The sequence below is a fragment of the Strix uralensis genome, chromosome 15, assembly GCF_047716275.1.
Source record: "Strix uralensis isolate ZFMK-TIS-50842 chromosome 15, bStrUra1, whole genome shotgun sequence".
Lineage (NCBI taxonomy): Eukaryota > Metazoa > Chordata > Aves > Strigiformes > Strigidae > Strix > Strix uralensis.
Genome location: NC_133986.1, coordinates 13,174,417 through 13,202,089, shown reverse-complemented (window position 1 = coordinate 13,202,089; position 27,673 = coordinate 13,174,417). Strand labels below are relative to the sequence as shown.

Below are 27,673 nucleotides of genomic sequence, written 5' to 3'. Positions count from 1 at the left end.
GGGGCCTGGGGATGGGGGACGGGCCCTGAGGCCGCTGGCCAGGCCCAGGGTGGGCAGAGGGGGGTGGTGGGTGTCCATGACGGGATGAGTGAAGGACGGACGGACAGACGGATGGACAGGGGGAGGGATGTGCAGGTGAGGGCAGGAGGGCTGGCAGGACGTGGGGGCACAGCGAGTGGCGGGCGGCAGGACAGACGGACAGCTGAACGGGTGCGGGGATGGATGGAGTTGTGGTTGGAGGGGGACAGACGGCTGGGTGATGGACAGATGGATGGGTGATGGACAGACGGGTGGATGGGTGACGGACAGATGGGTGGGTGACGGACAGACAGATGGGTGGCTGGCTGAGCAGATGAACGTCTGGCGGGAGGGGTGGGGATGGGTGGGGGCAGGACGGGTGGCTGCGAGCGCTGGTGGATGGACGGGTGGACAGATGGGGCGGCGGGAGGACAGATGGATGGACAGAGGAGCGGGCATGAGGTGGGCAGTCAAGGGGAGAGTGAGGGGAGGTCCAGGGGGTGCCCCAGGTAGGACACAGGGCCAGGGGGGCTGTGGGGCGGGTGCTGGGGCCAGGCAGGTGACAACACCCAGGGCAGGGACAGCAGCAGGCGAGAGTGGGCAGAGCACCGGCAGGATGGCACACAGGGGGTGGCACGAGGTGGGCTGGTGGCTGGCGGTGGCTGGTAGCCAGGGACCTACCAGGCAGCAGGGTCTGGATGAGGCCTGGTGTGGCCCAGGGGTGGTCCATGGGTGACCCAAGGTTGACCCAAGGGTGACTCAAACTTGGCCCAAGGGTGGCCCAAGGTTGACCAAAGACTGGCCCAAGGTTGACCAAAGGCTGGCCCAAGGTTGACCAAAGACTGGCCCAAGGTTGACCAAAGGCTGGCTCAAGGTTGACCAAAGACTGGCCCAAGGTTGACCAAAGGCTGGCCCAAGGTTGACCAAAGGCTGGCCCAAATGTGGCCCAAGGGTGACTCAAAGTTGGCCCAAGTGTGAGCCAAGACTGACCAAAGGGTGGCCCAAAGGTGGCCCAAGGGGGGCCCAAAGTTGACCCAAAGGTGGCCCAGGGGTGACTCAAGACTGACCAAAGGGTGGCCCAAGGTTGACCCAAGGGTGGCCCAAGAGTGACCCAAGAGTGGCCCAGGGGTGGCTCAAGGCTGGCCCAAGGGTAGCTCAGAAGTGGCTCAAAGGTGACCCAAGGTTGGCACAAAGGTGACCCAAGAGTGACTCAAAGTTAGCCCAAGACTGACCAAAGGGTGGCCCAAGGTTGACCCAAAGGTGGCCCAAGAGTGGCCCAAAGGTGGCCGAAGGGTGGCCGAGGGGTGGCTCCAGCTGAAGAAGATCTCCAGGGCAGCAGGTAAGAAGGTGGCGACCCAGAGGTGGCACCGGGGGGGGGCAGGGGGATGACCCGTGGGGGGCGCACCCGGGGGCGGGCAGTGCCGCGGGGAGGGCTCAGCCGGGACAGCCCCTCCCGGGGCGGACCCACGGGGTGACCCCCCCCGGGGCCGTTTCACCGGGGCCGCCTCCCGCGTCCCCCCCCGCCGCGCTCGGGGGGCGGGTCCGGGCCGGGCCGCTCCGCTCCGCTCCGCTCCGCCCGCCGCCGCGGAGGGGCGGGGAGCACCGGCGGCACCGGGAGCACCGGGGGCAGCGGGCCGGGGAGCTGCGCCGGTCCCTCCCCGCCGCGCCGGGCCGCGGGATGCGGGTGAGCAGCGACCGGGATGCGGCGGGAGGAGCCGGCGGGAGCGGAGGGGCCCGGATGGTCCCACCCCCCCCCACCGAGGGGAGCGGCGGGATGTGGAGCTGGGGGCTGAGGGGCTGGGAGGGGGGGGGGACACTGGGGCTGGGGGCTGTGGGGCTGGGGGACGTGGGGCTGGAGTGGGGGGGCCGTGGGGGCTGTGGGGCTGAGAATGGGGGGGCCGTAGGGCTCGGGGGCTGGGAGTGGGGGCGCTGGGGGACGGGGGCCGTGATCCTGGGGGCTGTGTGGACGCAATGGGGGTGCTGGGGGGTGCTGGGGGGTGCGTGGCAGGCTGGGCCCTGGAGCTGCATCAGCCCCGGGGCTGTGGGTCAGGGATGAGCCGGAGGGTGCCTCTCCCCCTCCCACCGTTTGTCCCTCTGCCACCACATGCCCTAACCCCCCCCCCCCCGCCCCCCGGAGCGCCCTGGGGCCCTGCAGGGTGCCCTGGTGCCCCCGTGGCGTGGGGCAGGCTCTGGGCGCTGTCACGACTCTGCCCCACGGCTGCCCACCCCCAGGGGCACGTGTGTGTGCCCCCCCCCGTGCCCCCACCACACGTGCACGGGCAAAGTCCCCACGGCCGGGGCAGCCGCCGCTGCCCACCTGCCCCACACCGCCGCCCCTACCCCGCTCCGTGGGGCGCTGGCACTGCCCCCCCCAGGGGCACCCCCCACCCCACACGGGAGGGCGATGGGGCGAGGGGGGGAACCCACGGGGCACCCACAGCCCAGCCCCAGAGCAGCCTCTGGAGAAGCCACACGCTGGCGGGGGACCAGGCAGTCCCCACAGGAAAGAACTGGCCTTTGTTACGATTAATTATTAAAACAAACGGGGCTGGAGGAGCTGAAGTGAGGCCCGAGGCCGGGGGGGCGCTCACCAGTGCGGGGGGGGCTCACCAGGCTGGGACACACCAGTATGGCTCGGGGACACCAGTGTGGCTGGGGCTCGCCAGGCTCCGCGGCCAGTGGCACCCGCAGACGGTGTCTCGGGGTGCCCCAGGCAAGGACAGGGTGTCTCAGGGGACCCCTCCGCGGGGCGGCTAAAGCCGGCGCAGCCCCCCCGGGATCTGGCCCCCCCCCGTGCGGGTTAATCTTTAGCCGCGGCAGCCGTAATGAGGCCTCATTAACAGCCATTACACCAGGGACAGGGACAGGCTGTGGGACGGTGACACGGGGACACGGGGACACGGTGACAGGGGGCTCGGTGCGGGGGGCACGGAGTGCCGGCGGGTGAGTGGGGTGGGGGGATGCAGGGCACACGGCCTCGAGGCCTGTGGCGCCCGGCTGCGGGTCACGGCGGTGACACTGAGGGACAGGAGGTCCCGGCCACGTGGGCTGGAGGTTGACGGGGACAAAGGGGGTGCTCGGGTGTCCCCTGGGTGTGGCAGCTCCCCAGGAGGGTGACGGGCCCCGGCAGGGTGACGGTGTCCCCAGTGGGGTCCCCAGGGGACACGTCATGATCCCCAACAGTGCGCCAGGGTCCCTGGGGGTATAATGGAGTCCCCGGGGGGGTGTGGGCAGGGTCCCAAAGATGTGATGGTGTCCCCAAGAGCCATGCCGGGGTCCCCAGGGGACGTGAGAGTGTCCCCAAGGGGTGTGCTGGGGCCCCGGGGGGTGTGTCACTGTCCCCAGGGGGTGTGTTGGCATGCCCGGCCACATGCCAACATCCCCAGGGGCTGTGCCAGGTCCCCAAGGGACGTGCCAGTGTCCCCAGGGGACGTGCCAGGTTCCCAAGGGGTGTGCCAGTGTCCCCAGGGGCTGTGCCAGGTCCCCAAGGAGTGTGCCAGGGCCCCCAGCAGGCTCTGCCAGGTTCCCAGTGGCTGCGCCAGGCCCCGGGGGGGTTCTGGTGTCCCCGGGGGGGTGCCGGTGTCCCCCGGGCCCATAGCAGGGTGCCTGGCAGCGTGCCATTGTCCCCAGGGGCTGTGCCAGGGACAGCCGGCGCACACAGATAAGGGGGACGCGGGGGGGTCCCAGCACGGTGCGGGGTGGGGGGGCCGAGCCACTATCAGGTTCCGACAGCCCCGAGGGGGCCCGTGGGTGCTCCCAGGAGATAGATCAGCGCGGGGGGCCGTGCGGGTGTGCGCCCTGCGCGTGTGCGCTGTGCGGGTGTGCGCCGCTCACCCCGGGCACCCCGTGCCAGGGTCCAAACTCCGCGGCGGCGGTGGTGACGGCGGGAGGGCCTGGCCTCGTGCAGGTGGGTGGGGGGACGCCAGGGTGCAGCGGGGTGCCGGCGCCCGCGCACGCATGTGAGCACGTGTGCGTGTGTGTGAGCGTGTGTGCATGTGTGTAAGCACGTGTGCATGTGTGTAAACACGTGTGCACACGTGTGCGGAGCCCCGGCTGCGAGCGCGGTCCTTGCCTGTGCCCTGGTGTGTGCGGGGGGGGGGGGGGCAGGGGCCGAGCCGGGACCACGGTGGCCTTTGCCCGGGTGGCCACCAGCACCCCCTGAGCCCCCCTTTCTGGGTGCCGGGGGGGTGTCACCAGGGGGGTGTTTGTCACCCCGCAGGCACAGCGGGGATGCCCCAGGCCGGCGACATGGCGGGGGGGGGCGCAGGGGTGGCCAAGCGCCTGGGGACCCTCCTCTCGGGGCTGCTGGAGTGTGGCGCCTTCTGCGGCATCATCTTCGGCTGGGCCTCCCTCGTCTTCGTCCTCAAGGACCTGGGCTACTTCGGGGACCTGTGCCAGCCCAGTGCCACCCCCAGCCCCAACATGACTGTGCTGCCCGGTAGGTCCCCGGCTACCAGCCACTGCTGGCCACCGGCCCCCTCCCTGTGGCGGCCCCGGCCCTGCCTGGTGTCCCCACGTGCTCCTGTCCTGGGGTGCTGGTGGCCGGAGGTGCCACGTGTCCCTGTTGCTTGGTGCCCTGTGCTGCCCCAGGTTCCCGCTGTCCTCGTCCCCAGGTCCCCCCTGTCCCCGTGCCCTGTGGTGTCCCCTGTCCCCCCCGTCCTGCTGCCCCAGGTAGTGATTTTTCCTGTCCCCAGTGGCACCCATGTCCCCATTGCCTGATGCTCTGTGGTGCCCCCACTGTCCCTGTGCCCCCACTGTCCCCATGCCTGTATCCCTGCTGTCCTGATGCCCTGTGGCACTGCAGGTCCCCACTGTCCCCACAGCCATGTCCCAACTGTCCCCATGCCCACATTCCTGGTGTCCTGTTTCTCTGTGGTGCCCCAAGTCCTCACTGTCCCCATGCTCGTGTCCCAACTGTCCCCATGGCCATGTCCCAACTGTCCCCATGCTCACGCCCCTGTGGTGCCCTGTGTCCCCACTGTCCCCATGCCCATGTCCCCATATCCCCACTGTCCCCATGGCCATGTCCCTGCTGTCCCCATGACCACGTCCCCATGTCCCCGTGTCCCTACGCCCACGTCCCTGTGTCCCTGTGTCCCCGCTGACCCCATGGCTACGTCCCCGTGTCCCTGTGTCCCCGCGGTGGCCGCAGGCTGCAGCCAGCAGGATGAGCAGTTCTCCCTGGTCTTCACCATCGGCTCCTTCATGAACAACTTCATGACTTTCCCCATGGGCTTCATCTTCGACCGCTTCGGCACCACCGTCGCCCGCCTCATCGCCATGTGAGTGGGCGCGGGGGGGGCAGCACCGGCAGGCGTTGTCCGGGGAGGGGGGGGAGGGCTCATTGTTGGGGTGCTGGGGATGTTTTCGAGAGCGGGGCGGTTATCGAGGTGGCCAGGCAGGGTGGGGCAGGCAGGGCCCTGCGTGCACGGAGGTGGGGGGGGCACTCACAGCAGCTGGGGGGCACCCGTGTCAGCCCAGGGCGCTGGGGTGGCACAGCCCATCCTGGCACCTGTCTCCCCATGCCCCCAAATGTCTCCAGTGTGTCCCATGCCCCCCACAGCCCTGGGGGCCCCCATTGCCCCCAGCCTGGGGTCTCTCCAATGTCCCCCGGGCACCCCATAACCAAAGGGGCCCCCCACGTCTCTTGGCCCTGGGGGTGCCAGGTGGTCGTGGGGCACCCATGAGATATTGGGGTGCTGAGTGCCGCTGTGACAGCAGCGCGGGGGCACGGGGGGGCCAGCTGCCCCCCAGGACCCCATCCCCGTGTTGTCACTGCTGTCCCCATCTCTCAGCTCCCTCTACACTGGCGGGACCCTGCTCGTCGCCTTCTCCACCCCAGGTGAGAGCCCAGCCCCGGGGGGGAACCTGGCAGGGACCCCCCGTTGTCACTGCTGACCCCCTTGTCCCCAGAGCTGGCGGTGCTGCTCTTCCCGGCCATGTCCATGCTGTCAGTGGGCGGCATCCTCCTCATCCTCACCAACATGCAGGTGAGTGTCCCAGGCACCCTGACCCCCACCCGCTGGCCAGGGCACCCTGCGTGGTGCTGGGGGGGCCCTGACGGTGTGTGTGGGGTCTCTCTGTGCCAGGTGGGCAACCTCTTCGGGAAGTACCGCTCCATCATCATCACCCTCTACAACGGGGCCTTTGACTCCTCGTCCGCCATCTTCCTCATCATCAAGGTGGGTGCAGGGTGGGGGGGGACGTGGTGGTGCTGGGGGGGTGGTGCTGGGTGGCCCCAGGGGCCTGTCCCCGTCCCAAGCACCACGGGGGGGGGCTGGGGATAGTTGGGTCACAGCTGGGGACAGAGATGGGTCACAGCAAGGACACAGTTGGGGACACAGCTGGGGGGACAGTTGGGTCACAGCAGGGACACAGCTGGGTTCCAGGTGGGGGGACAGCCAGGGGACACAGCTGGGTCCCAGCAGTGACACAGCTGGGCCACAGCTGAGGCCACACGTGGGGACAGGGCCATGTCCCTGGGCTGGGCAGTGGCGCGGGCGCTGTGGTGACAGCCGTGCCCGTGCTGTCCCCAGGTGCTGTACGAGCACGGGCTGTCCCTGCGCGCCATGTTCCTCTTCCTGGCGGCCTGCAGCGCCTGGCACCTGCTGCGCACCCTCTTCCTCATGCCCCGCACCCGCATCCCCTACCCGCTGCCCCCGGACTACGACTACGGGTACGGGGGCTCTGCGCCCCGCGGGGGGGCGGGGGGGCCCGTCCTGGTGGTGGTGCCCACGGTGGGTCCCATCCCATGCTGGGTGGGGGTGCTGTCCCATGGGTGGGTGGTTGGGGGTCCCATCCATGGTGGTGGGGTGCGTCCCGTCCCGCAGTTGGGGATCTCATGGGTGGGGGTCCCACCCCGTGGTGGGTGGTTGGGGGTCCCATCCCGTGGTTGGGGGTCCCGCCCCGCGGGCGGGGTCGCGGGGTGACGCCGGGCGGTGCCGCAGGCTGCGCTGCCCGGGCCGGTCCCGGTCGTACCGGACCTACGAGGAGAAGCGGCCGCCGGGGGAGGCCGGGCCCGAGGAGACCCCGCTGGAGCCGCGGGAGCCCAGAGGTGCCAGGGCGGGGCTTTGTTCTGGGGGCGGGGCTTTGTTCTGGGGGCGGGGCTTGTGGGGGCGAGTCTTGCTGGTGGGGATGGGCTCTCTCGGGGGCGTGGCTATGCTGGTGATTGGCATGTGGGCGTGGTCACGGAGGCAAGCTGTAGACGGGAGGGTCTGATAGGGTGGATGGGCGAGGCCAGGCTGTGGGTGTGGGTATGCAGATAAGGGGGTGTGGCCATGGGATGGGCGTGGCTACACGTGGGCAGGACAAGGGGGTGGGCATGGTTATGCAGATGAAGGGGCGTGGCTCCAGGATGGGCAGGGACAAGGCCAGAGGGTGGGCTGGGCTTTGCAGGTGAAGGGGCGTGGCCACATGGGTGTGGGCAGGGGTGTGGCCAGCGGTGGGTGGGGCCTGCGCGGGCATATCCCCAGCCTGACCCCGCCCCCCCCCCCCCGCAGGCAGCCGGGACCCCCCCGTGGTGCCCTTCGGGGCCTGTGTGCGCTCGAGGCTCTTCGCCTGGCACGTGGCCTGGCTCTCCCTCATGCAGCTGCGCCATTACCTCTTCATCGGCACCCTCAACCCCCTCCTGCACCACCTGGCCCGCGGGGACACCCACCTGGGTATGGCACGGCCGCGGCGCGGGGGACACACACACACACGGGCGGCGGGGACCCCCCCGGCCCCGCCCTGACGCCGTCTCCCCGCAGTGAGCACCTACACCAACGCCTTCGCCTTCACCCAGCTCTGCGGGGTGCTCTGCGCCCCGTGGAACGGCCTCATCCTCGACCGGCACAAGCGCGGCAAGACCCCCCGCCCTGAGGGTAACCAGACGCCCCCTCCCCTCCCCACACCCCCCCTGCCCCAATCCTGCACCCCGGGTCCTGCGTGTCCCCGGGGAGCGTCCGTGCTGCCGCCGTCCCCCCGCCGTGCCCTCAGCGGGGCCGGTGGGCGGTTGCCGCCAGTGCCCTGGGGACGGGGCACCGAGGGGTGCCCCCAGGCTGACCCCCCCGTCCCCCGGTGCCTGCAGGACCCCCGGGGGCGCTGGCGGACCTGCGGGCCTGCGTGCTGTCGCTGGCGGTGACGGTGACGCAGTGCGTGCTGTTCTCCGTGTGCGCGGCCGTGCCGGTGCTGCCCGTCCAGTTCGTCACCTTCGCGCTGCAGGTGCTCAGCCGATCCTTCCTCTACGGGGGCAACGCCGCCTTCCTGGCCATCGCGTGAGTGGGGGGCGCAGGGGGGGACACCCGCCACGGTGCCAGGGTCAGGGTGGCGGGGGGGGTGGCAGGGCCATCGTGGAGGTGTTAGGGGACAGGGTGGGGGTGTCAGGGGGCAGCGGTGGATGGTGGCAGGCTCGGGGAGGGTCAGGGAGGGGATGTCAGGGTCGGGAGGGGTCAGGGGCCAGGGAGGGGGTGTCAGGGAGTGGTAGCAAGGTTGGGGGTGTCAGGGACACGGTGGCAGAGTTGGGGGGGGTTAGGGGATGGGGTGGGGGTGGCAGAGGGGTGGTGGCAGGGTTGGGGGGGTCAGGGACACGGTGGCAGGGTTGGGGAGGTCAGGGGATGGAGAGGAAGTGTCAGGTGGTGGTGGCAGGGTTGTGGGGCTGGTGGGGGGTGGTGGCAGTGCTGGGGGATCAGGGTGTGGGGGTGTCCGGGGTGAGGCGGTGGTCGCGGGGGTGACGCGGGGGTGTCGGGGCAGGTTCCCCCCGCAGCACTTCGGGAAGCTGTACGGGCTGGCCATGGCGCTGTCGGCGCTGGTGGCCCTGCTGCAGTACCCCTGCGTCGCCCTGGTGCGGGGGCCGCTCCACGGGGACCCCTTCTATGTGAGTGTCCACCCCACAGCCGCCCCACGGCAGGGTGGGGGCACTCCCCCCCCCACCCCCACCCCGGGCTCTGCGCCCTGACACTCCTCGTCCCCCCCAGGTGAACGTGGGGCTCATCGCCGTGGTGCTGGTGGCCTTCGTCAGCCCCGTGGTGGTGGCCCGCGAGTGCCGGCGGCGAGCCGAGGAGCTGGGGGCTGCCGGCACCCCCCTCGCAGCCCCCCCCGGCGCCGAGGCCCCCCCCGAGGTGCCCGACTGAGCCCCACGCCCGCCAGTGCCAGCCCAGCACCCGCCGCGCCCCATTTTTCTGTTGGACTTGGGGACGGGGGTGCTGTGTGGGTGGGATGGGGCGTGTTTGGGGGGGGAATAAACACCAGCGCTCCCTCTGCTCGCTGTGCTGCTCCCTCCTGGCGCCCCTGGCCCCTGGGGCTTCTCCAGTGTTTGCTGTGGGGTTGAGCACCCCGCTGCCTCCCCGGGCTGGGGGGCCCCGATCCCTCCCCATGGGCCCCCATGGGCCCCCGGCACACACGGACACACCCCCTCAGGGTATCTCTGGTTTACTGGGTCGGGGACAGGGCCCCTGTGGGTGCCCCGGGACTGGGGGGGGCCATGGCAGCACCCCAGGAGTCCTCAGTACTGGCAGATGAAGGGGCGCAGCTGGAAGCAGGGCTTGCTTCTCCAGAGCCCATCTGGGCACAGGGGCCAGTGTCAGGGCCATGGGGTGGTCCCCTGTGCCCCTCAGGGCCCTCTACCCCCTCCCAGTGCCCCCAGTAGCCCTCTGCCCCCTCCCAGTGCCCCTTACCATTGCTCCCAGTGGTCTGTGCCTCCTGTGATGCCCTTCCCATTGCCCCCAGTGGTTTGTGCCACTCCCAGTAGCCCTGTGCCCCCTCCCACTGCCCCCTCCCAGTGTCCCCAGTAGCCCTGTGCCCCCCGCCCCAGGGCTCCCAGAGCCCGGGTGCCCCGGTGCGGTGGGTGGGGTGTGGGTGTTCTCACCGTGGGTGCTGAGGGCGGTGCAGGTGGGCAAGATGTGGTGGGGATGTGTGGGTGCCCAGTTGGCGTAGTTCCAGGGGCTGGTGTCCTCCCACTGCGACCCCCACTTCCCGTCCTGCCACAGCAGCACCTCAGCACCCTGCCCCAGCACCCCATAACCAGCCCCTCGCCCCCCATAACTAGCCCCAGGACCCCATAACCAGCCCCTGCACCCCATACTCAGCACCCCAAACTCATCCCCTTGCCCCCCCCCAAACCAGCCCAGGCCCCCATACCCAGCACCCGGCTGCAGCACCCCTTTGGCAGCCCAAACACCAGCCCCTGCACCTCATGACCAGCCCCCAGCCCCTGCACCCACACTGGGAACCAGCACCCCATACCCAGCACCCAGCAGCCCACACCCAGCCCCATTCCCAGCACCCTGGGACGGGGTCCGGGCCCCCCTCACCCTGCGTTTGGTGACGGCCCCGATCCAGACCGAATGATGGGTGTAGGTGCGCGCCAGGTTCTTCAGCTCCGTGTTGCGGGCAGCGCTGTGCACCGAGGCCAGCTGCCCCCGCAGCACTTTCTGGCAGTGCAACTGCGGGACAAGGCATGGCTGGGCACCCACCAGCACCCACTGCCACCCACCGCCACCCACCAGCACCCACGTCCCCCTCACCTTGGCACTGGAGTAGGTGCGGTACTTTTTCACCACCGTGTAGACAAAGTTGTGTCCCTCCTTGGCCGTGCTCGCAGGGACCTCCTGGGGGTGGAGGGGGGCTGGCCCTGGGGACAGGGTGAGGGCTGGCACCGGGGGACCCAGGGCGGTGGGGGGTGCCCCCGTGGTGTCCCCACAGGGTGAGCAGGGTAGGGGGCACTCACTGGGGCGGCTGGCGGAGACGGAGCCCAGCAGGGCCAGGACAAGGAGCAGGCAGGGCTGCATGGCGGGGCTGGGGACACCGGGGGGCTGGGGACACTGAGGGGCTGGTGGCACTGGCACCCTCTGGCACCCTTGGGAGATGCCATGTCCCCAGTCACCTTCTGCCTCCCTGGAGCTACCCCCAGGTGCCTTGTGCCCCTCTGCCACCCCCAACATTACCCCACCCTCCCCACATCCCCTGTGCCACCCCCACAGTCCCTGTATCCCTCTGTCACCCCACTGTCCCTCCATGTCACCCCCACCCTGCCCGTCTGCTCCCCCGTGTCTCCACTGTCCCTTCACCATCCCTGGGGCCACCCTGTCCCCCCCACATCCCCCTGGCACCCCAGAGCCACCCGTGCCAGCCCCAGGGACACCCCCCCGGCCCCCAGCCCCGTCCCCGGGGGGCTGAGTCCCCACCACCGTCCCTGTCCCTGTCCCGCTCCTCACCTGGGGGCTGGGGGGGCTCTGCCTGCAGCCCCCCTTATAGTGGTGACGGAGCCACATGTCCCCACCACAGCCTTGCACCACCCCCGCCTGGCCCCCGCCCCTCAACTGCTGGGACACCGGGGGGTGGGTGGTGTGCACCCTGGGGGGGCCCTGCCTGTGCCCTGCCCAGCAATGGGGACACGGGGCTGCGGGGTGGGGGCTGCTGTGGGGGTGCGTGGGGCCCCGGGATGGGTCTGTGGGGGTGGGGGTGTGGGGCTCAGCGTGTCCCGGGGGTGGGGGGGTGCTGGGGGTGCGGGGGGCGGTTGGGGTGCTGATACCATCTCCCGCCGGGCAGCGCTTGCCCAAGGGCCGTTTCCTCCCCAACGGCCGCGGCCCTCAGGGTCCAGCCCGGCCGTTGGCCCACAGCCCCCCGCGGCCTGGCCCCCCCGTGGCCTGGCCCCCCCGTGGCCAGCACCCCCCCAGCTCCCCGGCACCACGGGGCTCACGGCTCAGCACCCCACAGCCCCTCCCCCGGGTCCCCTGCACCCCTCTCCTGTGCACCCCACACTCCCCATCCCCATGCCCCGTGCACCCCACGTCCCCCACAGCCCCCATCCCTGGGCCCTCTGCACCCCAAAATCCTGCAGCCCCCATCCCTGGGCCCTCTGCACCCCAAAATCCTACAGCCCCTATCCTGGGGCCCCCTGCACCCCAAAACCCCACAGCCCCCATGCCCATACCCCCTGCACCCCAGGTCCGTGCACTCCCCAACCCAGCAGCCCCCTCCCAGGGCCACCCTGTGCACCCCAGATCCCAGCGGCTCCCACCCCCTTGCCCCCTGCACCCCAAAACCCCCCACAGCCCCCATGCCCATGCCTCCCAAAACCCCTGTAGCCCCATCCCTGTTCCCCCTGCACCCCTCTCCCGTGCACCCCACCCCCCATCCCCATGCCCCATGCCCCCCAAACCCCCGCAGCCCCCACCCCCTATCCCCAGGCACCCCAAACCCCTGCGCCCCCCTCCCGCTGCCCCCTGCACCCCCCACCCCGTGCACTGGTCAGGTGGGTGCAGGCGGGGTCCCCCCGGGTGTCCCCCCACACTGTGCCTAGCGGTTGGTGGGGGGGGTGTTGCAGTGGGGTGGGGACTGGGGTGGCGCAAGGCTGCGGTTGGGGATACGTGGCCCTGTCACCGCTATAAGGGGCGCAGCGGGCAGAGCCACCCCAGCCTGCAGCGAGCAGAGCCCCCACGTCCCAGGTGAGGAGCAGGGATGGGGCCGGGGGGGTGTCGCTGGGGCTGGCACGGGTGGCTCTGGGGTGCCAGGGGGACGTGGGGGGGACGGGGTGGCACAGGGTACTTGGGCAACCCTGGGGACGGCAGTGAGGAACCGGGGACACGGGGGGCACGAAGGGGCGGGGGGCACTGGGGGTGGTAGAGGGCATGGGGCACAGGGTGGCACCATGGGTGGCAGGGGTACACTGGGGACATCGGGGTGGCACAGGGGACATGGGGAGGGTGGGGTGATGCTGGGGATGGCAGAGGGATGCTGGGGACATGGTCCCTCGTTGTCCCTAGCCCGTCATTGTCTCCAGCCCATCGTTGTCCCCAGCCCCCCGGTGTCCCCAGCCCCGCCATGCAGCCCTGCCTGCTCCTCATCCTGGCCCTGCTGGGATCGGTCTCCGCCAGACGCCCCTGTGAGTGCCCCCACCCTGCCCACTCCGTGGGGTCACCGCGGGGACACCCCCGCTGCCCCGCGCCCCGTGTGCCCGCGGTGACACCCGCCGGTGTCCCCAGGCCCTGCCAGGCCCAAGGCGGAGGCAGAGGCGTCGGCGCTGGAGGTGCGGGAGGAAGAGAAGGAGAAGACTGTGCGGTGCCCGCTGGCGAGCGAGACGCAGGAGCTCAGCGTCCCTCCTCAGCTGGGTGCCACCACTTTCCGCTACATCGTCGTCAAAGGCTGCCACGACTTCCAGTCTGCCCAGGTGGGCAGGGGGTGGCCGGGGGGGTCGGGGGACACGGGGGACACCGCCTGCCACCCGGGCATCCCCGTGACTGGTGTCCGTCCCCTCCGCAGAGTGTCTGTGCCCATTGCTACCGCGGGCAGCTGGCGTCCATCCACAACTGCCACATGAACTCCTGCCTGTGGCACCAGGCCCGGCTCTGCATCAACAGCGGGCAGGTCTGGATCGGGGCCATCACCCAGCCCGTGGTAAGAGACCCCCCCGCCGCCAGCCCTGTCCCGGTGTCTCCAGTACCCACCCTGGATGTCCCAGCCCTGTCCCAGTGACCACTCCTGCGTGTCCCAGCCCTGTCCCCTGTCCCCAGTGCCCATCCTGGGTGTCCCAGCACTGTCCCAGTGTCCCCAGTGCTCACCTTGGGTGTCCCAGCCCTGTCCCAGTGACCGTTCCTGGGTGTCCCAGCCCATCCCCCACCCCGCCACCCCCCAGGCTCCCCATGCTGGGTGCCAGGGGGTGTCCCCATGGCCTCGTCCTGTCCCCCCCCCCCCGCAGGGCCCCCTGGTGTCGTGCCAGTGGACGGACCGGAGCTGCTGGAACTATTCCAACTGGCAGGCGGGCTACCCCCTGCACTTCCACTGCTACTGCACCTCCCTCTGCACCAACGGTCAGTGGCGGGGGGCACGGGGGGGGGCGGCGCCCAGCGCCTTGGGGGGCACCCGGAGCCTTGGGGGGGGGGTTGTGCAGGGAGGGCGGGAGGGTGGGTGGGAGGATGCTGGGGGAGGACCCTGAGATGGGAAGGTGGTACGCGGAGGCCTGGTCCCGGGGGGGCTGGGGTGGGGCTGGCAGCAGCGGGGGCTTGGGTCGGGTCCCTGGGGGGCTGGGGGCTGGTCCCTGGGGGGCTGGGTGCTGTTGGGAGCCAGGGCTGACCCCCCCCTCTCCTTTCCCCCCCCCAGACGGGCGCTGGAGAAGCCTGAACTGCCAGACGAGGCTGCCCTTCATCTGCGAGTACTGAGGGGCTCAGCCCCCCCCGCTGTGCCCTCCAGCCCTGCGGCCCCCCCAGGCACCCCCCTGCTGCTGTGTCGCCCCCGCCGGCCCCACGGCAGGGGGGCAGCACCCCCACCCTGGATCTCAATAAAGTTTCAGCTTTTAGCACCCATCTCTGTGTCTGGGCCCTGGGCAGGTGGGTGGGGGGTCCTGGGGTGGCCCCGGCGTGGGTGCTGGGGCTGTAACGGGGGGTGGGAGGCATCCAGGGGTGCACGGGGGGGGGGGTGTTGGGTGCCCCTTGTATCCTGCACAGCCCTTGTGTGGGCAATGGGGGGGGCACAGGGTCCCCTGCCCTGACACTGGCCCCCCTGGACACCCCAAATCGGTGGCATCGCCCTGACCTCCCCCTCCTCTACCCCCGCGCCCCCAACCCTCCCCGTCAGACCCCCCCAACCACCCCTCACCCCCCCCTCCAGGCTGGAGACGGGCGAGTGCTGTGAGCCAAAGGTTTATTGGGGTGGGGGGTGCGGCCCCCCAGCGTGGGGTCAGCTGGGAGCAGGGAGGTGTCACGGGGGTCACACAGGGGTGGCCCCCAGCAGCCCACTCGCCCCCAGCACCCATCTGGGGGGTTTGGGGTGTCACCCCTGGCACCCAACAGCACCCACTGCCCCAGGAAGCAGCACCCAGCCCTGGGGGGCCCCCAGCCCCCGCCCGGCCGGAGATGTGGGAGCTGAGGGGACCCGGGGGACATGGGGTGGGACCCCACGGCTGAGGGGAGTGCTGGGCGCCTGGGTCGGGGAGGGGGGGGGCACTGGGGACACTGGGACAGGGCTGGGGCACCCCGGGGCTGGCAGGGGGGGGCAGGGGGGGCGGGCGGGGGGGGCTGCCCCACGGCGCCCGGGACTACAGCCCGAGGGAGAAGGTGCCCGAGTCGGTGGAGTGTTTGTCTCGGCTGCAGCCCCCCAGCGCCGCGGGGGGACACGCCGTGGGGCTGGCGGGGGGCGCGGGCACCCCGACCTCTGGCACCTGTGGGGCAGCGGGTGGGCGCTGGGTCAGTCCCTGCCCCACGGCCGGGGCACCGGGGATGGGCAGGGGCCCTGCCTGCACGTCCCCCGTACCGCCCAGCCCCCCAGCACCCCCAGCCCCACGGCACCCCCAGCCCCATGGCACCCCCAGTCCCCCTGACTGACCTCCTCGAATTTGCGGGCCTTGTAGTGCTCGGCTCCCTTCAGGAAGTTGAGCAGGATGATGTCGCACAGCACCGTGCCCTGGGGGCGGCAGCGTTGGGGTGGGGGGCCCCGCAATATGGGGCACCCCCCTGATGCCCCATAGCCCCTCCCGGAGCCAGGCTGCCGTCACTGTGGGGCTTGGCTGTGTCCCCGTGCCCCATGGCTCTGTGGTTTTCCTCCATCCTCCTCCCAGTCATGATGGGGTATCACTGACCCTCCCCCGCCCCACACTTGTGGGGTGCACAGGGCCTCTCCCAAGCCCCCCCACCCCCCCCCAGGAAACGCCACCACACAGGGGCTGAGAACGGCCACAACTCACCACGCCGATGGAGGTGAAAGCTGCCACCGTGTTGATGAGGGTGGGGATGATGCCGAACTTCCCAGCCTGGGGGTGCAGAGACCCCCGTTGGTGGGGGGGGTCCCCACCCCCCCGTCCCCGACCCCCCGGGACCCCCCGAGCCCCCCACCTACGTTTCCGTACACCAGGACGTCAAAGCGGATGCCGAAGGCCTTGGTGAGGGTGCGACGCTCGGTGCCGTCCTGCCAGCGGTAGTACCGGGCGTGCCTGCGCGGGGACGTGGGGCCGTGCCGGGCTGCGCACACGCGTGTGACACACACGTGTGACACGCGTGTCCCCGGGCGGCGGTGGGGCCGTACCTGAAGTTGTAGCCGGGGGCGGGCGCGGGGGCGCGGGCGCGGCCGTCCAGGCGGGTGAAGGAGTAGCGGGGCAGGCAGCGCTCCCAGGCGCGGTCCAGGTCACACACCCACCCGATCTTGATGCCCAGCACCCCCCCCTGCCCCCCCCCGCGTCAGCCGCCATCGCACGCGGCTCCGCGGCCCCACAGCCCCACACCCCGGGTCCTCACAGCCCCCCCACCACAGCCCCAAGTCCCACATCCCCGTGTCCCCACGTCCCACATCCCTGTTCCCTCACGTCCCGTGTCCCCCATCCCCTGTCCCACATGCTCACATCCCCTGTCTCACGTCCCCATGTCCCCCATCCCACATCTCCGTGTCCCCCACCCTCTGCCCATGTCCCCATGTCCCGTGTCCCCCGCCCCATCTTGTGTCCCTGTGTCCTCACATCCCTGTGTCCCCCATCCCCTGTCCCACATCCCTGTGTCCCCACATCCCCATGTCCCCCACCCTGTCTCACATTCCCGTGTCGCCCACCCCCTGTCTATGTCCCCGTGTCCCCACATCCCACACCTCCGTGTCTCCCACCCCCTGTCCCATGTCCCCGTGTCTCCCACCCCCTGTCCCACGCCCCCGCGCCCCCCCGCCCGCCCCTCCACCGTGTCCCCCACCCCCGTCTATGTCCCCGTGTCCCCACTCCCACATCTCCGTGTCCCCGTGTCCCCACATCCCACACCTCCGTGTCCCCATCCCCTGTCCCATGTCCTCGTGTGCCCCACCCCCTGTCCCACGCACCTGCACCCCCCCACCCGCCCCTCCACCGTGTCCCCGTGTGCCCCAGCCCCTGTCCCCCACCCCCCTGCCGTGTCCCCGTGTCTCCCACCCTGTCTTGTGTCCCTGTGTCCCCACATCCCCGTGTCCCCCACCCCCTGTCCCACATCCCCGCGCCCCCCTCCGTGTCGCCGTGTCCCCGCTCACGGTGGCGGCCAGCGTGGGGAAGTCCTGCCCGGCCATGCGCACCACGTCCCCCAGGCGCAGGATGGGGCAGAGGGGCTGCAGCTCGGGGTGGAACCGGCACCGCCCCAGCTCCCCCCCGCTGCCGGGGGGCGGCAGGTTGGCCCTGGGGGGGGGGACACACACGGTGTGGGGGGGTCATGGCCACCAGCCAGCCACCGGCCCCGTGTCCCCGTGTCCCCGCACCACTCACTTCTCGAAGCCGAAGAGCGGGAAGCGGATGCTGTTCTTGATGAAGAGGGTGAAGTTCTCGGCCTCCAGCATGACGGGTCTGGAGCGGGGGGGGGGGGGGGGGGGGGAAGAGAGGGGGGTGTCCCTGGGGACACAGAGTGGAGTGACACGCGCCCCCGCCCCCCCGTGTCACCCCGGTCACACTCACACGTCCACGGTGTCCACCTCGGGCGGGCACCAGCCCCGGATCTCGCAGGTGCGCAGGGTCCCGTTGTAGGGGACGCAGCGCCCCGTCAGCACCCCTGCCGGAGCGCCCATCAGCGCGGGGGGGTCTCAGCACCCCCCCGCCCCCCCCCCAGCCCCGGGGCGGGGTCCCCCCTCACCGCTGCCCGTGGCGGGGCCCTTCCCCCGGCAGTCGCGGTCGGCCGTGCAGCGGTACTCGGCTTCACTCTGCGGGGGGGGGGGCGGTGAGCCGGGGCGGGGGCCACGGGGGGGGGGTGTCAGCCCGGGGTGCACCCCCCAGCCCCACCCCGCACCTCCGGGCAGACGCCCTGCGCCTGGTTCTCCGTCAGGATCTGCTTAGTGACCACCACGAACACCGACGTGCCCTGGGGGGGGGACACGTCACCGTCACCCTGACACCCTCCCCCGCTCCATCCGGGAGGGGAAACTGAGGCAGGGGAGGGACCCGGCCCCCCCTCACCTGGTGGGGGGTGACGTAGTCGGCCGTATCCAGCACCCGGCCGGCGTAGCGCCCGATGCCCTTGACCTTGGTCACCACCGAGGACTCGATGACGGTGTCCCGCACCTGGTAGGCTTTCTCATGGAGGAACACCCAGCTGGGACGACACCCGCAGCGGGTGGGGACAGTCATCCCCCCGCCCCCCCCACGGGACCTGACTGCGCCCCCCCCGTCACCCCCGGAGCTGCCGGAGCCCTGGGGCACCCGGGTCTGCCCACCCGAGTGGCTGTCGGTCCTCCGACAGGCGCTTGTCACCCCCCCGCGCCCTGCCGGTGGTCTCTGTCACCCCCCGGGGAGGACCCGGGTGCAGAGACCCCCCCTCTGTCACCCGCCGAGGCCGTGCTGCTGCTCCCGCCCCTCTTTGTCACCCACAGACGCTTGTCACCCGCACCAAGACGCTCCCCTGGCTGTCCCCGTCGTGTCACCTGCACCGACGCGCTCCCCTGGTTGTCCCCGTCGTGTCACCCGTGTCGGCACACCTGACGTTCCCGGCGCTGACACACTTGTCACCCCCTCGCCTGTCTCTCCTCCGCCCCCATTACCCGCACTGTCACCCGCAGCTCCTGGCCCGGCCGCCCCCCCTCCGCCCTGTCCCCCCGTCCAGGCTGTCCCCTCGCTGTCACCCCCCCACTCCCCTTGTCATCCCACGGGTATCCCTCGCGGCAGCCCCCCCCCGTCACCCCGCTGCCACCCGCTCGTCACCAAGCGATGCCCTGGGCGAGGAGGGGTGACGGCGGGTGGGGGGGTCCCCGGGGGGGGGTCTCACCCGACGAAGTAAGCGAGGATGAGGAGCTGCACGCCGCGGTTGACGGCCCCCACCACCCAGCTCTTCACCACCACCGACTTGGTGGTCTCGTAGGAGAAGAAGTCGGTCACCCAGCGGGTGCTGGGGCGCGGGGGGGGCATGGGCAGGGCGGGCAGGGGTACAGGCAGCCAGGGGTGGTGCGGGCAGGGCGGGGGTCGACAGGGGTACAGGCAGGGGTACAGGCGGCGAGGGGCGATGTGGGCACGGCGGGAGCAGGCAGGGGCACAGGCAGGGGTACAGGCAGCAGAGGCTGGTGTGGGCACGGCGGGAGCAGGCAGGGGTACAGGCAGCGGGGGTAGTGCGGGCAGGGCGGGAGGAGGGCGGGGGCAGGGCGGAGGCAGCGCCCGGGGGAGGGAGGGGCCGCGCCCCCTTCCTGGGGGGATGGGGGGTCCGGGGGGGTCCTGGGGCGGGGCCCCCCCCGCCGGGGCTCCCGCCTCGGGGCACGCGGGCGGGGCCGGGGCAGCCGCGGGTTGGGGCGCAGGGGGGGCGGGTTTGGGGGGTCCCTGGGGTGTTTGTGTGGGTGCTGATGGGGGGGCGTGTGTGCAGCCCCCAGGGTTTGGGGGCGCCTCCTTTTTGGGGCGCTCCCATTTTTTCCGTGCCCCCGTTTTGGGGGGGGTGTCTCAGTTGTGGGGTGCTTCCCCCCCTCACCCCCCAACCCCTCGCGGTGACGTCACGGGGATCACCCGGCGCTGCCCAGTAGGGGGCGCCCCTCCGGCCGGAGGCCTCCCGCCTCTCTATGGTACCGGGAGAGGCAGCGCGCCGGGGGGGGGGGGGGGGGGGCCGGGAGGAGCGGCCGCTCTAGCCCCTCACCAACCCCCCCCTTCGCCACCTCTATGGCGGGGCGGGCGTGGGACGCCGCGTCCTCTCTAGCCGGAGTCCTCCCGGCGCTCTATGGCCCCGCCGTGGCGCCCAGAGCGGCGCCTCCTCTCTATGGCGGAAGTGGGGGCGGCTTCCGGCGGTGGCGGCGGCGGCGGCGGCGGGGGGAGGCTCCGCGCGAGGTTCGTGTTGCGCAGGCGGGAAAAGTGGCGGCGGTGCGGGGGGGGCCGGGCCGGGGGGGGCCGCGGGGCCCGGGGGGGGGGTGTTTGGGGTCCCGGGGAGGGGGAACGACAGGCCCGGGATGGGGGGGAGGCCTTTAGGCCCCGGGGGAGGGCTCAGGCCGGGGGGGATTTGGGGGCTGGGAGCGCGGGGGGGGGGGAGTTTGGGGTGCGGGGGGGCACTGAGGAGGGGGAGGGCAGGGCTGGAGGGACCGAGGGCGGGGCGGGGGGACACACACGCCGAAGCCGGGGGGAGGGCGCCGGGGAAGGCCGTGGGGCTGCGGCCCATCTGGGGAGGGGGGAGAAGAGGGCCCCGGGGGGGTCTGGGTCGCCCCCCGCGAGTGGGTCGGTGCCGCCCCCAGAGGCAGTGGAGTCCCGCGGGGCGGGGGGGCGGGGAAGAGGAGAGCGGGGCTGAGGTGGGAGCGGGTTTGGGGGGACGGAGGTTTGGTTTCGGGGGTGTCGGCGTGGCTGTGCTGGCGGAGCCTCCCCCCGCGGAAGCCATCTTCCCCCGGGGGGCCGCCGTGCCCAGCCCCACTCACCCTCCTCTCCCCCCGCAGCTCCGCTGTCCCCGTCCGTCCCCTCTGCCCTGGCCGGGGCATGAGCGCTGGGGGGGCGCTGAACCACTCGCTGCGCTCGGCCTCCTTCCCCTCCCCATCCCCCGGTGCCGCCGCCTCCCCCAGCCGCCATGGCCGACACACTGGAGTTCAACGAGATTTACCAGGAGGTGAAGGGATCCATGGTGAGTGGGCTGGGGGGGGGGCATGGGCCCTGGGGAGCCCCGCTTGGGCCCCAGCGGGCGGCACGTGGCATCCAGGCTGGCTCTCCCAGCCGGGCACTGCCCCCACCCCAACGTCGCCTTGTCCTGGCAGTGATGGTTTTGCTGATCTGGCCCCGGAACGGGGAGCGGAGGCGCCGCGTTTCCAGGGCTGAAGCATTGGGGAGCATCAACGGGGACTTTTAGTGCCAGCCCGATGCAGAGCGAGCGAGGCTGCGGTTGGGAATGCTTCCAGGAGTGGGAAGAAGGGATGCCAGCCCGCTGCGTCCGCCCGAGCTGCGGCCAGAGGGCTGCCTGTTGGCCATCGGCCTGTTGCAGCGCGGGGGAGCGGGCCGGGGGGGCTCGTGGTCTTTCTGGGTCACCTTTAACCCTTTGGCTTTTGGGATGTGGAGGGACCGAGGGCGGCTGTCTTGTGGCTGCTTGAATCCTGAACTGGGGTGGTGAGGACTCAAGCTGGTGGGCGGTTGGGGAAGTTGCCTCATTTTGTTTCGCTTGGAGGGGTTGTGCAGCCGCCTGTTGCGCCCAAAGGGCGGCGGTTGCCTGTTCCGGAGCCTGTCAGTGTCATTGAGCTGTTCCTCCACCTCACACCTGCCTCTCCCGGCAGAACGATGGGCGGCTGCGACTGAGCCGCCAAGGCGTCATCTTCAAGAACAGCAAGACGGGGAAGGTGGACAACATCCAGGCCTCGGAGCTGGCCGAGGGCGTGTGGCGGCGTGTGGCGCTCGGTCATGGCCTCAAGCTGCTCACCAAGAACGGCCACGTCTACAAATACGATGGTTTCCGGGAATCGGTGAGTGCCCCAGCCCCCACCTCCGTGGCCCATCCTTGCCCCCGGCCGGCATCTCTTCTCTTGCCAGCTTGTGCTTGTCCCGCATTGAGCTGCGCTCCCTGCGCGTCTGACAGCGCTGAACCCCCAAAAACAGCTCCGACCCCCCTTTTTGTTTGCTGTTTCCCTTGTGCGGGGCAGGGCTGCACCCCCGTTCCGAGCTCTGGGCAGCACCCGCCTCTGCGTGGTGGTTTCTAACAGACGTTCCCCCATTCTCACCCTGGCCCAGGAATTTGATAAGCTCTCAGATTTCTTCAAGGCGCACTATCGCCTGGAGCTGGCAGAGAAGGACCTGTGCGTGAAGGGTTGGAATTGGGGGACAGTGAGGTTTGGAGGTGAGTCGTGGCACTGCCGTTACTGGGGATGGGAACCTGTGGGGCTGCGGGGCACTGGGGCTGGGCTGGCGGCTGGGACGGTTTCCCGGCAGCACCTGGACGGTGCCCCGGGCAGTGACCCGCTTGCTGGTGGTGTCCTCGGGGTCCCCCCTCGCCGCGCGGCGGCTCTGAGCCTGCGGTGACGGGCTGCGCCTCCGCTGCCGCCGCTGCAGGGCAGCTGCTCTCCTTCGACATCGGGGAGCAGCCGGTGTTCGAGATCCCCCTCAGCAACGTCTCCCAGTGCACGACGGGCAAGAATGAGGTGACCCTGGAGTTCCACCAGAACGATGACGCCGAGGTCTCGCTCATGGAGGTTCGATTCTACGTGCCCCCAACCCAGGAGGATGGTGTGGACCCCGTGGAGGTGAGCGGGGGGCCATGGGTGCAGCGGGTCAGGCAGGGAGGTGCCTGGGTACCCCGTAACCCTCTTCCCTTGCAGGCCTTCGCTCAGAATGTCCTCTCCAAGGCGGACGTGATCCAGGCCACCGGAGACGCCATCTGCATTTTCCGGGAGCTGCAGTGTCTCACGCCTCGCGGGCGCTACGACATCCGTATCTACCCCACCTTCCTGCACCTCCACGGCAAAACCTTCGACTACAAGATCCCCTACACGACCGTGCTGCGCCTCTTCCTGCTCCCGCACAAGGACCAGCGGCAGATGTTCTTTGTGGTGCGGAGGGGACGAGGGGCCCTCCCTCCCCCAGGGCCGTGGACTTGGGGGATTTCAGCTCCTCGCTTTCTCCTCTTTTTCAGATCAGCCTGGACCCCCCGATAAAGCAAGGCCAGACCCGCTACCACTTCCTTATCCTGCTCTTCTCCAAGGATGAGGACATTTCTCTCACCCTCAACATGAACGAGTGAGTTTGAGGCTGTGTCCCCGAGGCCCTCCCTGGATCTGGTGGGCTGTGGGGAGCCAGGAGGGAGGTACCGAACCTCCTGGGTGCCTGCTCTCATGGCTGCCCTCTCCTTCGGCCGCGCAGGGAGGAGGTGGAGAAGCGCTTCGAGGGGCGGCTCACCAAGAACATGTCGGGCTCCCTCTACGAGATGGTCAGCCGGGTCATGAAGGCGCTGGTGAACCGCAAGATCACGGTCCCTGGCAACTTCCAGGGGTGAGGCATCCCGCGAGCCCCCTGCTGGGGAGAGCAGCAAAGCCCCATCCTCCCTGGGCAGGAGGGGCTGCCGGTGTGGTGGTCTGAGCCCAGCTCTCTGAGGTCCCTGCCTGGCAGCAGGACCAGCCCCTCTCCTTCCCTCTTGTTCCTGCATTTGGGGAGAAGGGGCTTCGTGCCGGGGAGTGGCTGCCGGGCTGCTCTGTCCTGCGGAGGGGGGGTGTTTGCTCTCTGCGGGGCTCAGATGGCTGCGTTTCCCTCCAGCCACTCCGGTGCCCAGTGCATCACCTGCTCCTACAAGGCCAGCTCGGGGCTGCTCTATCCGCTGGAGCGTGGCTTCATCTACGTGCACAAGCCGCCCGTGCACATCCGCTTCGACGAGATCTCCTTCGTCAACTTCGCCCGCGGCACCACCACCACCCGCTCCTTCGACTTCGAGATCGAGACCAAGCAGGGCACGCAGTACACCTTCAGCAGCATCGAGAGGTGGGTGCGGGGCGTGCAGCGGCCCCCCCCTGGTTGCCCGCTGCCCCCCACCCAGCCCCTGACCACCCCGCTTCTCCCGCAGGGAGGAGTACGGGAAGCTCTTCGACTTCGTCAATGCCAAGAAGCTGAATATCAAGAACCGAGGCCTCAAGGAGGTACCTGCGGAGTGGGGCCGGAACCGCCGCCCCGCCGGGGGCCTGGGGAGAGGGCTGCAGGCGGTCTTCTCTCCAGAATTTTGCTGCTTTTCCCCTTTTTTTTTCTTTTCACCTCTCTTTTCTCTCCTTGCCCTTGTAGAGGAAAAAGGTCCGTGCGATATCCCTTTCTCTTTCTCCTCTTCCTCCTCCTGGTGCAGGTTTCCTCTGCATGGCCGTGGTGGTCCCTGACTAAACCCAGTAACCCCGGCATGATTTGCGAGAGGGGCCCCCCCTAACTCATAACTTCTCTACCCTCTCTCCAGAGCCCTGACGGGGCGGAGGAGGGACATGGTGGGGGTCCCGTCCTCCCCACCCGTGCATGCGTCGGGGGCTGTGCCCGCCCAGGAGCATGCCAGGAGTTGCAGTTTCCAGAGCCGGGGGGGTGTGTGCCGGTGGGGGGGGCCACGGGGAGCGGCTCTCATGCTTCCTGTCCTGCAGGGTATGAAGCAGAGCTACGATGAATATGCTGACTCTGACGAGGACCAACATGACGCCTACTTGGAGAGGATGAAGGAGGAGGGCAAGATTCGGGAGGAGAACGCCAACGACAGCAGCGACGGCTCTGGGGAGGAGACGGGTGAGGGTGGAGGCCAGGGGGGCCTGGGGGACTGCTGGGGGGGCTGTCCTGGGTGCTTGGTTCTTTTCCCCCTCTCGGGTAAGTCCTGTCTGTCCTCACCTCGCTCTGAGCTGACCCCTGCGCTCTCTCCTTCCAGACGAGTCCTTCAACCCTGGAGAAGAGGATGACGACGTGGCTGAAGAGTGAGTAGGGGCTGGGCAGGGGTCTGACTGGGGGCAGATTTTGGAAGGTGCTGTTTGGGGGTGTCACGTGGGGCTGTGTGAACGCCTCCGGGCACAGCCGGTATCACTTTATAAATCCTTGGGCTTAAAAACCGTGGGTGTGGTTCTGGGCTCACGCGGTTCCAACGACATGACCCAACTGGAAGGGGTCAGCAAAGGGCAGTCGGGGGATCAGGCGGCTTGGGGACGAGCCTCGGCTGTCTGGGCTGGCCAAGGGAGAACAGCGGGAGGATGGGACACGGCTCCCTAAAATCCTGAGGAGGGGGAGAGGGGTGTGAGGATGGCTGCCCCTGCCCCAGTGCAAAGGGCCAGGTTGGGGCCGAGGGGAGGAGGAGGGTCCTGGTGGCGCTGGGCCGTGGGGCCTTGTGGGTGCCTAAAACTTACAGGAAGTCAGAAAATGATGAGCCATGTTCGTGGAAGGAGAATCCCCCGAGAGCTGTTAAGCGCAAACACAACCGCTCCAGCTCAGGAAGGCTCCGAATTATTATGGGCTGGGAGAGTTCGGGAGCGCGTCTTGCTGCCCGCTTGCGGTTGCTACATCTCCCCCACCTCGTGCTTCACCTTTTCGGGGTGGGAGTCTTGAGCTGTCGCTGAAGCCGAGTACCTCTGTGCAGGTTTGACAGCAATGCCTCGGCCAGCTCCTCCAGCGGTGACGGCGACAGCGACCGTGATGAGAAGAAGCCAGCCAAGAAAGCCAAGATCGTCAAAGACCGCAAGCCCCGCAAGAAGCAGCTGGAGGTGAGGGGCGGTGGAGAGGTCGCGCTCCCTCGGGGGAGCAGCACCAGGGGGATGCAGGTCACAGCCCCTCGACTGCTTCACCTCGGCCCTCTGCCACGGCCGCCTCGCTGGGCGCTGCCCTGCCTGGGTCGGTTGTCCAGGCCTGGCTTTGCCACACGTGGGTGTTAGTGGAGTCCCTGCCAAACAGCCAGGCCCTTTGGTTGTTGGGGGATTCGTCTCCAACAACCCGCCCTCACAGCTGTGGTGGGTGTGACTGGACGGCGCTGCTGGGGTGGGGGAGGCGAGCGGAGACCTGGCCCCAGGTCCTGGGGTGGCCCCAGGTCCTGGGGTGTTGGGTGAGTGGTGCCCTGCCAGCTTTTCAAAGAGTCATCCAGGTTGGAAAAGACCCTGAAGATCATCCAGTCCAACCATTAACCTAACGCTGACCGTTCTCAACTACGCCATATCCTGAAGCGCTATTTTCACCTGTGTTCTCTCCGCTCTCTGCCTTCTAGAGCAAGAAGGGGAAGGACCCCAACGCGCCCAAGCGGCCGATGTCAGCTTACATGCTCTGGCTGAACGCCAACCGCGAGAAGATCAAGTCAGACCACCCTGGCATCAGCATCACAGACCTGTCCAAGAAGGCCGGGGAGCTCTGGAAGGCCATGTCCAAGGAGAAGAAGGAGGTGGGGCCTGGGGCCTTTGGGTCACCGTGCTGGTGGGGAGAGCTGAGCCTGGGCCTGGGGGGGCTCCTGCTTGGTGTCGGGAACTGGGTGCTCTGCAGACGGGACGGGGGGAGGTGACATCCTGGGGCTGGCGAGCTGCGGGGTGAGCGTGGGCTGGATCCGAGGCGTGAGGGACACAGGGGGAGCGCTGGCGTGGGGCGGGAGGGACACACGGCCCCACTGACCTCGTGCTCTTGCCGCAGGAATGGGATCGCAAGGCAGAAGATGCCAGGAGGGACTACGAGAAGGCCATGAAGGAGTACAGCGTGGGCGGCAAGTCGGAGAGCTCCAAGGCGTGAGTGCGCAGAGCGGGGAGGGCTGGCGGGGGGGGCTTCGCCCTCCAAAATCGGGGTGTTCCCCGCCACGGCGGTGCTGGGCCTTGGCAGGGCTGGGTGGGTGTGAGGAGCGTCCTTGGCTCCGCCAAGGTGCCAGAGATGGGGCCGGGGGGCTTTCAGCGGGGTAACGCTGCTCCTCGGCCTCCCGACCCGCCCAGGGAGAGGTCGAAAAAGAAGAAGAAGAAACAGGAGAAGCAGATGAAGGGGAAAGCGGAGAAGAAAAGCGCCACCTCCAGGTCTCTGTCCTCCACCAAGTCCCCCGCTAAGAACATGAGTGAGAGCTTCAAGAGCAAAGAGTTTGTCTCCAGCGATGAGAGCTCCTCCGGGGAGAGCAAGAAGGAGGTAGGGAGGGCTGGTGGTGGGCGGGGGGTCTCCTGGCCCAGCTCCCCTTGTCTCTAGAGGGTGGCCCCCTCCCAATCCCGTCCCTGTAGGGGCTGGGACCCTCCAGTACCTCCTGTGTGGGACGTGGTCGCATCCCTCTGGGCGGGGGTGGCCTGTGTGCTACAGCCGTCCCCAGGCCACCGCTGTCACCCCGGCCCCACTGTGGGGCATGGGAGAGGTGGGGAGCTGCGGCCCTGACCTCATCCCCGCGGCCCTGACCTCATCCCCGCCCACAGGACTCGGAGGAGGAGGGGGTGGCCAGCCCGCCCCCCAGCTCGGAGGAATCGGCGTCTGGCTCGGATTAGCCCCGTCCCCAGCTGGCCCCAGGCTGGTTCCCGGATCGGCGAGGGGTGCGGGTGTCCCGGCCCCCCGGCAGGGACCCGGGGCTTGGCCTTCGCCTGCTCCCCCCCCTGCCTCGCCACCCACCACCTCCCCTCCTCCTGCCCCCGTGCTCAGGGCGGGGGGAGTGGGGTCGGGGCCCCCCAGCTCCCCCAGCCCTCAGTGCCTGGCAGGGGGAGCGGGACCCCATGGAGGAAGGAGGCCCTGGAGGGGCCTTGGTCCCACCTCAGCCCTGTTTCGCATCAATTTATTTTTTTTAAATACTCGGGTTTGTTTCCGTCTCTTTTCTTTCCTTGTTTGGTTATTTTATTTTTCTTTTTTTTTTGTATTTTGGGTCCGTTCACATGGCAACTCCGATTGAATAAAAAAAACCCACCGAGGGCGTGAGTGTGGGTGCAGAGCTGGGGCGGGAGCGGGGCCGGCTCCCCCCCTTCCTTCCCGCCCCCCCCCCACCCGGCAGTGCGGCCCCGGGCCGGCTGCCTTGAACCGGGGCCAGCGCCTGAGCTCACTCCCCAGCGTCCATTAGCAGCCCCCGCCCCCCCGCTCTAATGGAGCCCCTCGCTCGATCCTGATGCGATTTGGGGGTTTCTCCTCCTCCCACCCAGCCGCCACCGCGGGGGCCTCATCCGATTAGCGCCGCTTCCCCCCCCGCGATGGCGGCCGCTTCCTGGCCTGCCTGCGGCCCCTCGGGACAGGGCGAGGCCCAGCCTGACCACTACCCCCCGCCGCTGCTTACTGGCACCACCAGCCCAGCGCGGAGGAGCTGGGGTGTCGCAGGGCGCCGTGTGCCGCGGTGGGGGGTCAGCTGGGGAGGGTCTGGGTATCGCGAGCCGCCGGTGTGCTGCAGCGGGGTGTGGGGCA

The 27,673-nt window shown here is 69.9% G+C and overlaps 5 protein-coding genes across 10 annotated transcripts; 3 read left to right on the top strand and 2 right to left on the bottom strand.

The window, feature by feature from the left end:
• The first annotated feature begins 1,563 nt into the window (after window positions 1-1,563).
• On the top strand, window positions 1,564-9,258 carry SLC43A3 (solute carrier family 43 member 3). Of its 4 annotated transcripts, XM_074884655.1 has the most exons (14): window positions 3,021-3,416; window positions 3,458-3,925; window positions 4,238-4,456; window positions 5,171-5,300; window positions 5,814-5,860; window positions 5,932-6,008; window positions 6,108-6,200; window positions 6,555-6,694; window positions 6,966-7,072; window positions 7,518-7,679; window positions 7,767-7,880; window positions 8,087-8,273; window positions 8,749-8,872; window positions 8,973-9,258. In XM_074884655.1, exons 1-14 carry the CDS (start codon window positions 3,377-3,379, stop codon window positions 9,126-9,128), a joined length of 2,064 nt encoding a protein of 687 aa, XP_074740756.1. In that variant the 5' UTR covers window positions 3,021-3,376; the 3' UTR covers window positions 9,129-9,258. The 4 variants fall into 4 exon arrangements, with proteins under 4 accessions (XP_074740758.1, XP_074740757.1, XP_074740755.1 ...); XM_074884657.1 differs by lacking the exons at window positions 3,021-3,416; window positions 3,458-3,925 and adding an exon at window positions 1,564-1,702; XM_074884656.1 differs by lacking the exons at window positions 3,021-3,416; window positions 3,458-3,925 and adding an exon at window positions 1,564-1,702 and having other exon boundaries at window positions 4,216-4,456.
• Window positions 9,259-9,346: 88 nt separating this feature from the next.
• LOC141950082 (bone marrow proteoglycan-like) lies at window positions 9,347-10,784 on the bottom strand. Its single transcript, XM_074884481.1, has 3 exons — window positions 10,308-10,784; window positions 9,863-9,974; window positions 9,347-9,558 (listed from the first exon to the last, which is right to left on the bottom strand). The coding sequence occupies exons 1-3, from the start codon at window positions 10,782-10,784 to the stop codon at window positions 9,500-9,502; spliced, it is 648 nt and encodes a 215-aa protein (XP_074740582.1). The 3' UTR covers window positions 9,347-9,499.
• A 481-nt stretch (window positions 10,785-11,265) lies between these two features.
• PRG2 (proteoglycan 2, pro eosinophil major basic protein) lies at window positions 11,266-14,293 on the top strand. The gene is made up of 9 exons (XM_074885158.1): window positions 11,266-11,333; window positions 11,944-12,079; window positions 12,186-12,300; window positions 12,388-12,443; window positions 12,796-12,880; window positions 12,981-13,165; window positions 13,258-13,392; window positions 13,694-13,805; window positions 14,095-14,293. The coding sequence occupies exons 1-9, from the start codon at window positions 11,266-11,268 to the stop codon at window positions 14,151-14,153; spliced, it is 951 nt and encodes a 316-aa protein (XP_074741259.1). The 3' UTR covers window positions 14,154-14,293.
• Window positions 14,294-14,898: 605 nt separating this feature from the next.
• P2RX3 (purinergic receptor P2X 3) lies at window positions 14,899-18,992 on the bottom strand. Of its 2 annotated transcripts, XM_074884559.1 has the most exons (12): window positions 18,684-18,992; window positions 17,879-18,014; window positions 17,712-17,783; window positions 17,559-17,625; window positions 17,384-17,477; window positions 17,198-17,275; window positions 16,969-17,110; window positions 16,012-16,148; window positions 15,826-15,919; window positions 15,674-15,739; window positions 15,316-15,393; window positions 14,899-15,151 (listed from the first exon to the last, which is right to left on the bottom strand). In XM_074884559.1, exons 1-12 carry the CDS (start codon window positions 18,821-18,823, stop codon window positions 15,029-15,031), a joined length of 1,227 nt encoding a protein of 408 aa, XP_074740660.1. In that variant the 5' UTR covers window positions 18,824-18,992; the 3' UTR covers window positions 14,899-15,028. The 2 variants fall into 2 exon arrangements, with proteins under 2 accessions (XP_074740660.1, XP_074740661.1); XM_074884560.1 differs by lacking the exon at window positions 17,712-17,783.
• Window positions 18,993-19,589: 597 nt separating this feature from the next.
• On the top strand, window positions 19,590-27,077 carry SSRP1 (structure specific recognition protein 1). Of its 2 annotated transcripts, none has more exons than XM_074884762.1 (17): window positions 19,590-19,720; window positions 20,314-20,495; window positions 21,136-21,321; window positions 21,587-21,692; window positions 21,905-22,095; window positions 22,171-22,401; window positions 22,485-22,588; window positions 22,712-22,840; window positions 23,102-23,323; window positions 23,406-23,478; window positions 23,956-24,094; window positions 24,231-24,276; window positions 24,930-25,053; window positions 25,548-25,718; window positions 25,961-26,052; window positions 26,251-26,434; window positions 26,710-27,077. In XM_074884762.1, the coding sequence occupies exons 2-17, from the start codon at window positions 20,442-20,444 to the stop codon at window positions 26,776-26,778; spliced, it is 2,121 nt and encodes a 706-aa protein (XP_074740863.1). In that variant the 5' UTR covers window positions 19,590-19,720; window positions 20,314-20,441; the 3' UTR covers window positions 26,779-27,077. The 2 variants fall into 2 exon arrangements, with proteins under 2 accessions (XP_074740863.1, XP_074740864.1); XM_074884763.1 differs by lacking the exon at window positions 19,590-19,720 and adding an exon at window positions 19,736-19,753.
• Window positions 27,078-27,673: the final 596 nt, after the last annotated feature.

Coding starts and splice junctions, on each gene's coding strand:
- SLC43A3 (XM_074884654.1), top strand. CDS start 3,226: ATGGAGTCCCCGGGGGGGTGTGGGCAGGGTCCCAAAGATGTGATGGTG. Junction 3,926..4,237: donor GAGGGCCTGGCCTCGTGCAG/GTGGGTGGGGGG, acceptor GTCACCCCGCAG/GCACAGCGGGGATGCCCCAG. Junction 7,881..8,086: donor CAAGACCCCCCGCCCTGAGG/GTAACCAGACGC, acceptor CGGTGCCTGCAG/GACCCCCGGGGGCGCTGGCG.
- LOC141950082 (XM_074884481.1), bottom strand. CDS start 10,784: ATGCAGCCCTGCCTGCTCCTTGTCCTGGCCCTGCTGGGCTCCGTCTCC. Junction 9,975..10,307: donor GGGCCGTCACCAAACGCAGG/GTGAGGGGGGCC, acceptor CTGCTGTGGCAG/GACGGGAAGTGGGGGTCGCA. Junction 9,559..9,862: donor CACCGCCCTCAGCACCCACG/GTGAGAACACCC, acceptor CCCTGTGCCCAG/ATGGGCTCTGGAGAAGCAAG.
- PRG2 (XM_074885158.1), top strand. CDS start 11,266: ATGTCCCCACCACAGCCTTGCACCACCCCCGCCTGGCCCCCGCCCCTC. Junction 11,334..11,943: donor AACTGCTGGGACACCGGGGG/GTGGGTGGTGTG, acceptor CCTGCACCCCAG/GTCCGTGCACTCCCCAACCC. Junction 13,166..13,257: donor ACGACTTCCAGTCTGCCCAG/GTGGGCAGGGGG, acceptor TCCCCTCCGCAG/AGTGTCTGTGCCCATTGCTA.
- P2RX3 (XM_074884559.1), bottom strand. CDS start 18,823: ATGCCCCCCCCGCGCCCCAGCACCCGCTGGGTGACCGACTTCTTCTCC. Junction 18,015..18,683: donor ATCCTCGCTTACTTCGTCGG/GTGAGACCCCCC, acceptor GTGTCGTCCCAG/CTGGGTGTTCCTCCATGAGA. Junction 17,784..17,878: donor ACTACGTCACCCCCCACCAG/GTGAGGGGGGGC, acceptor TCCCCCCCCCAG/GGCACGTCGGTGTTCGTGGT.
- SSRP1 (XM_074884762.1), top strand. CDS start 20,442: ATGGCCGACACACTGGAGTTCAACGAGATTTACCAGGAGGTGAAGGGA. Junction 22,096..22,170: donor ATGGTGTGGACCCCGTGGAG/GTGAGCGGGGGG, acceptor CTTCCCTTGCAG/GCCTTCGCTCAGAATGTCCT. Junction 22,589..22,711: donor CTCACCCTCAACATGAACGA/GTGAGTTTGAGG, acceptor TCGGCCGCGCAG/GGAGGAGGTGGAGAAGCGCT.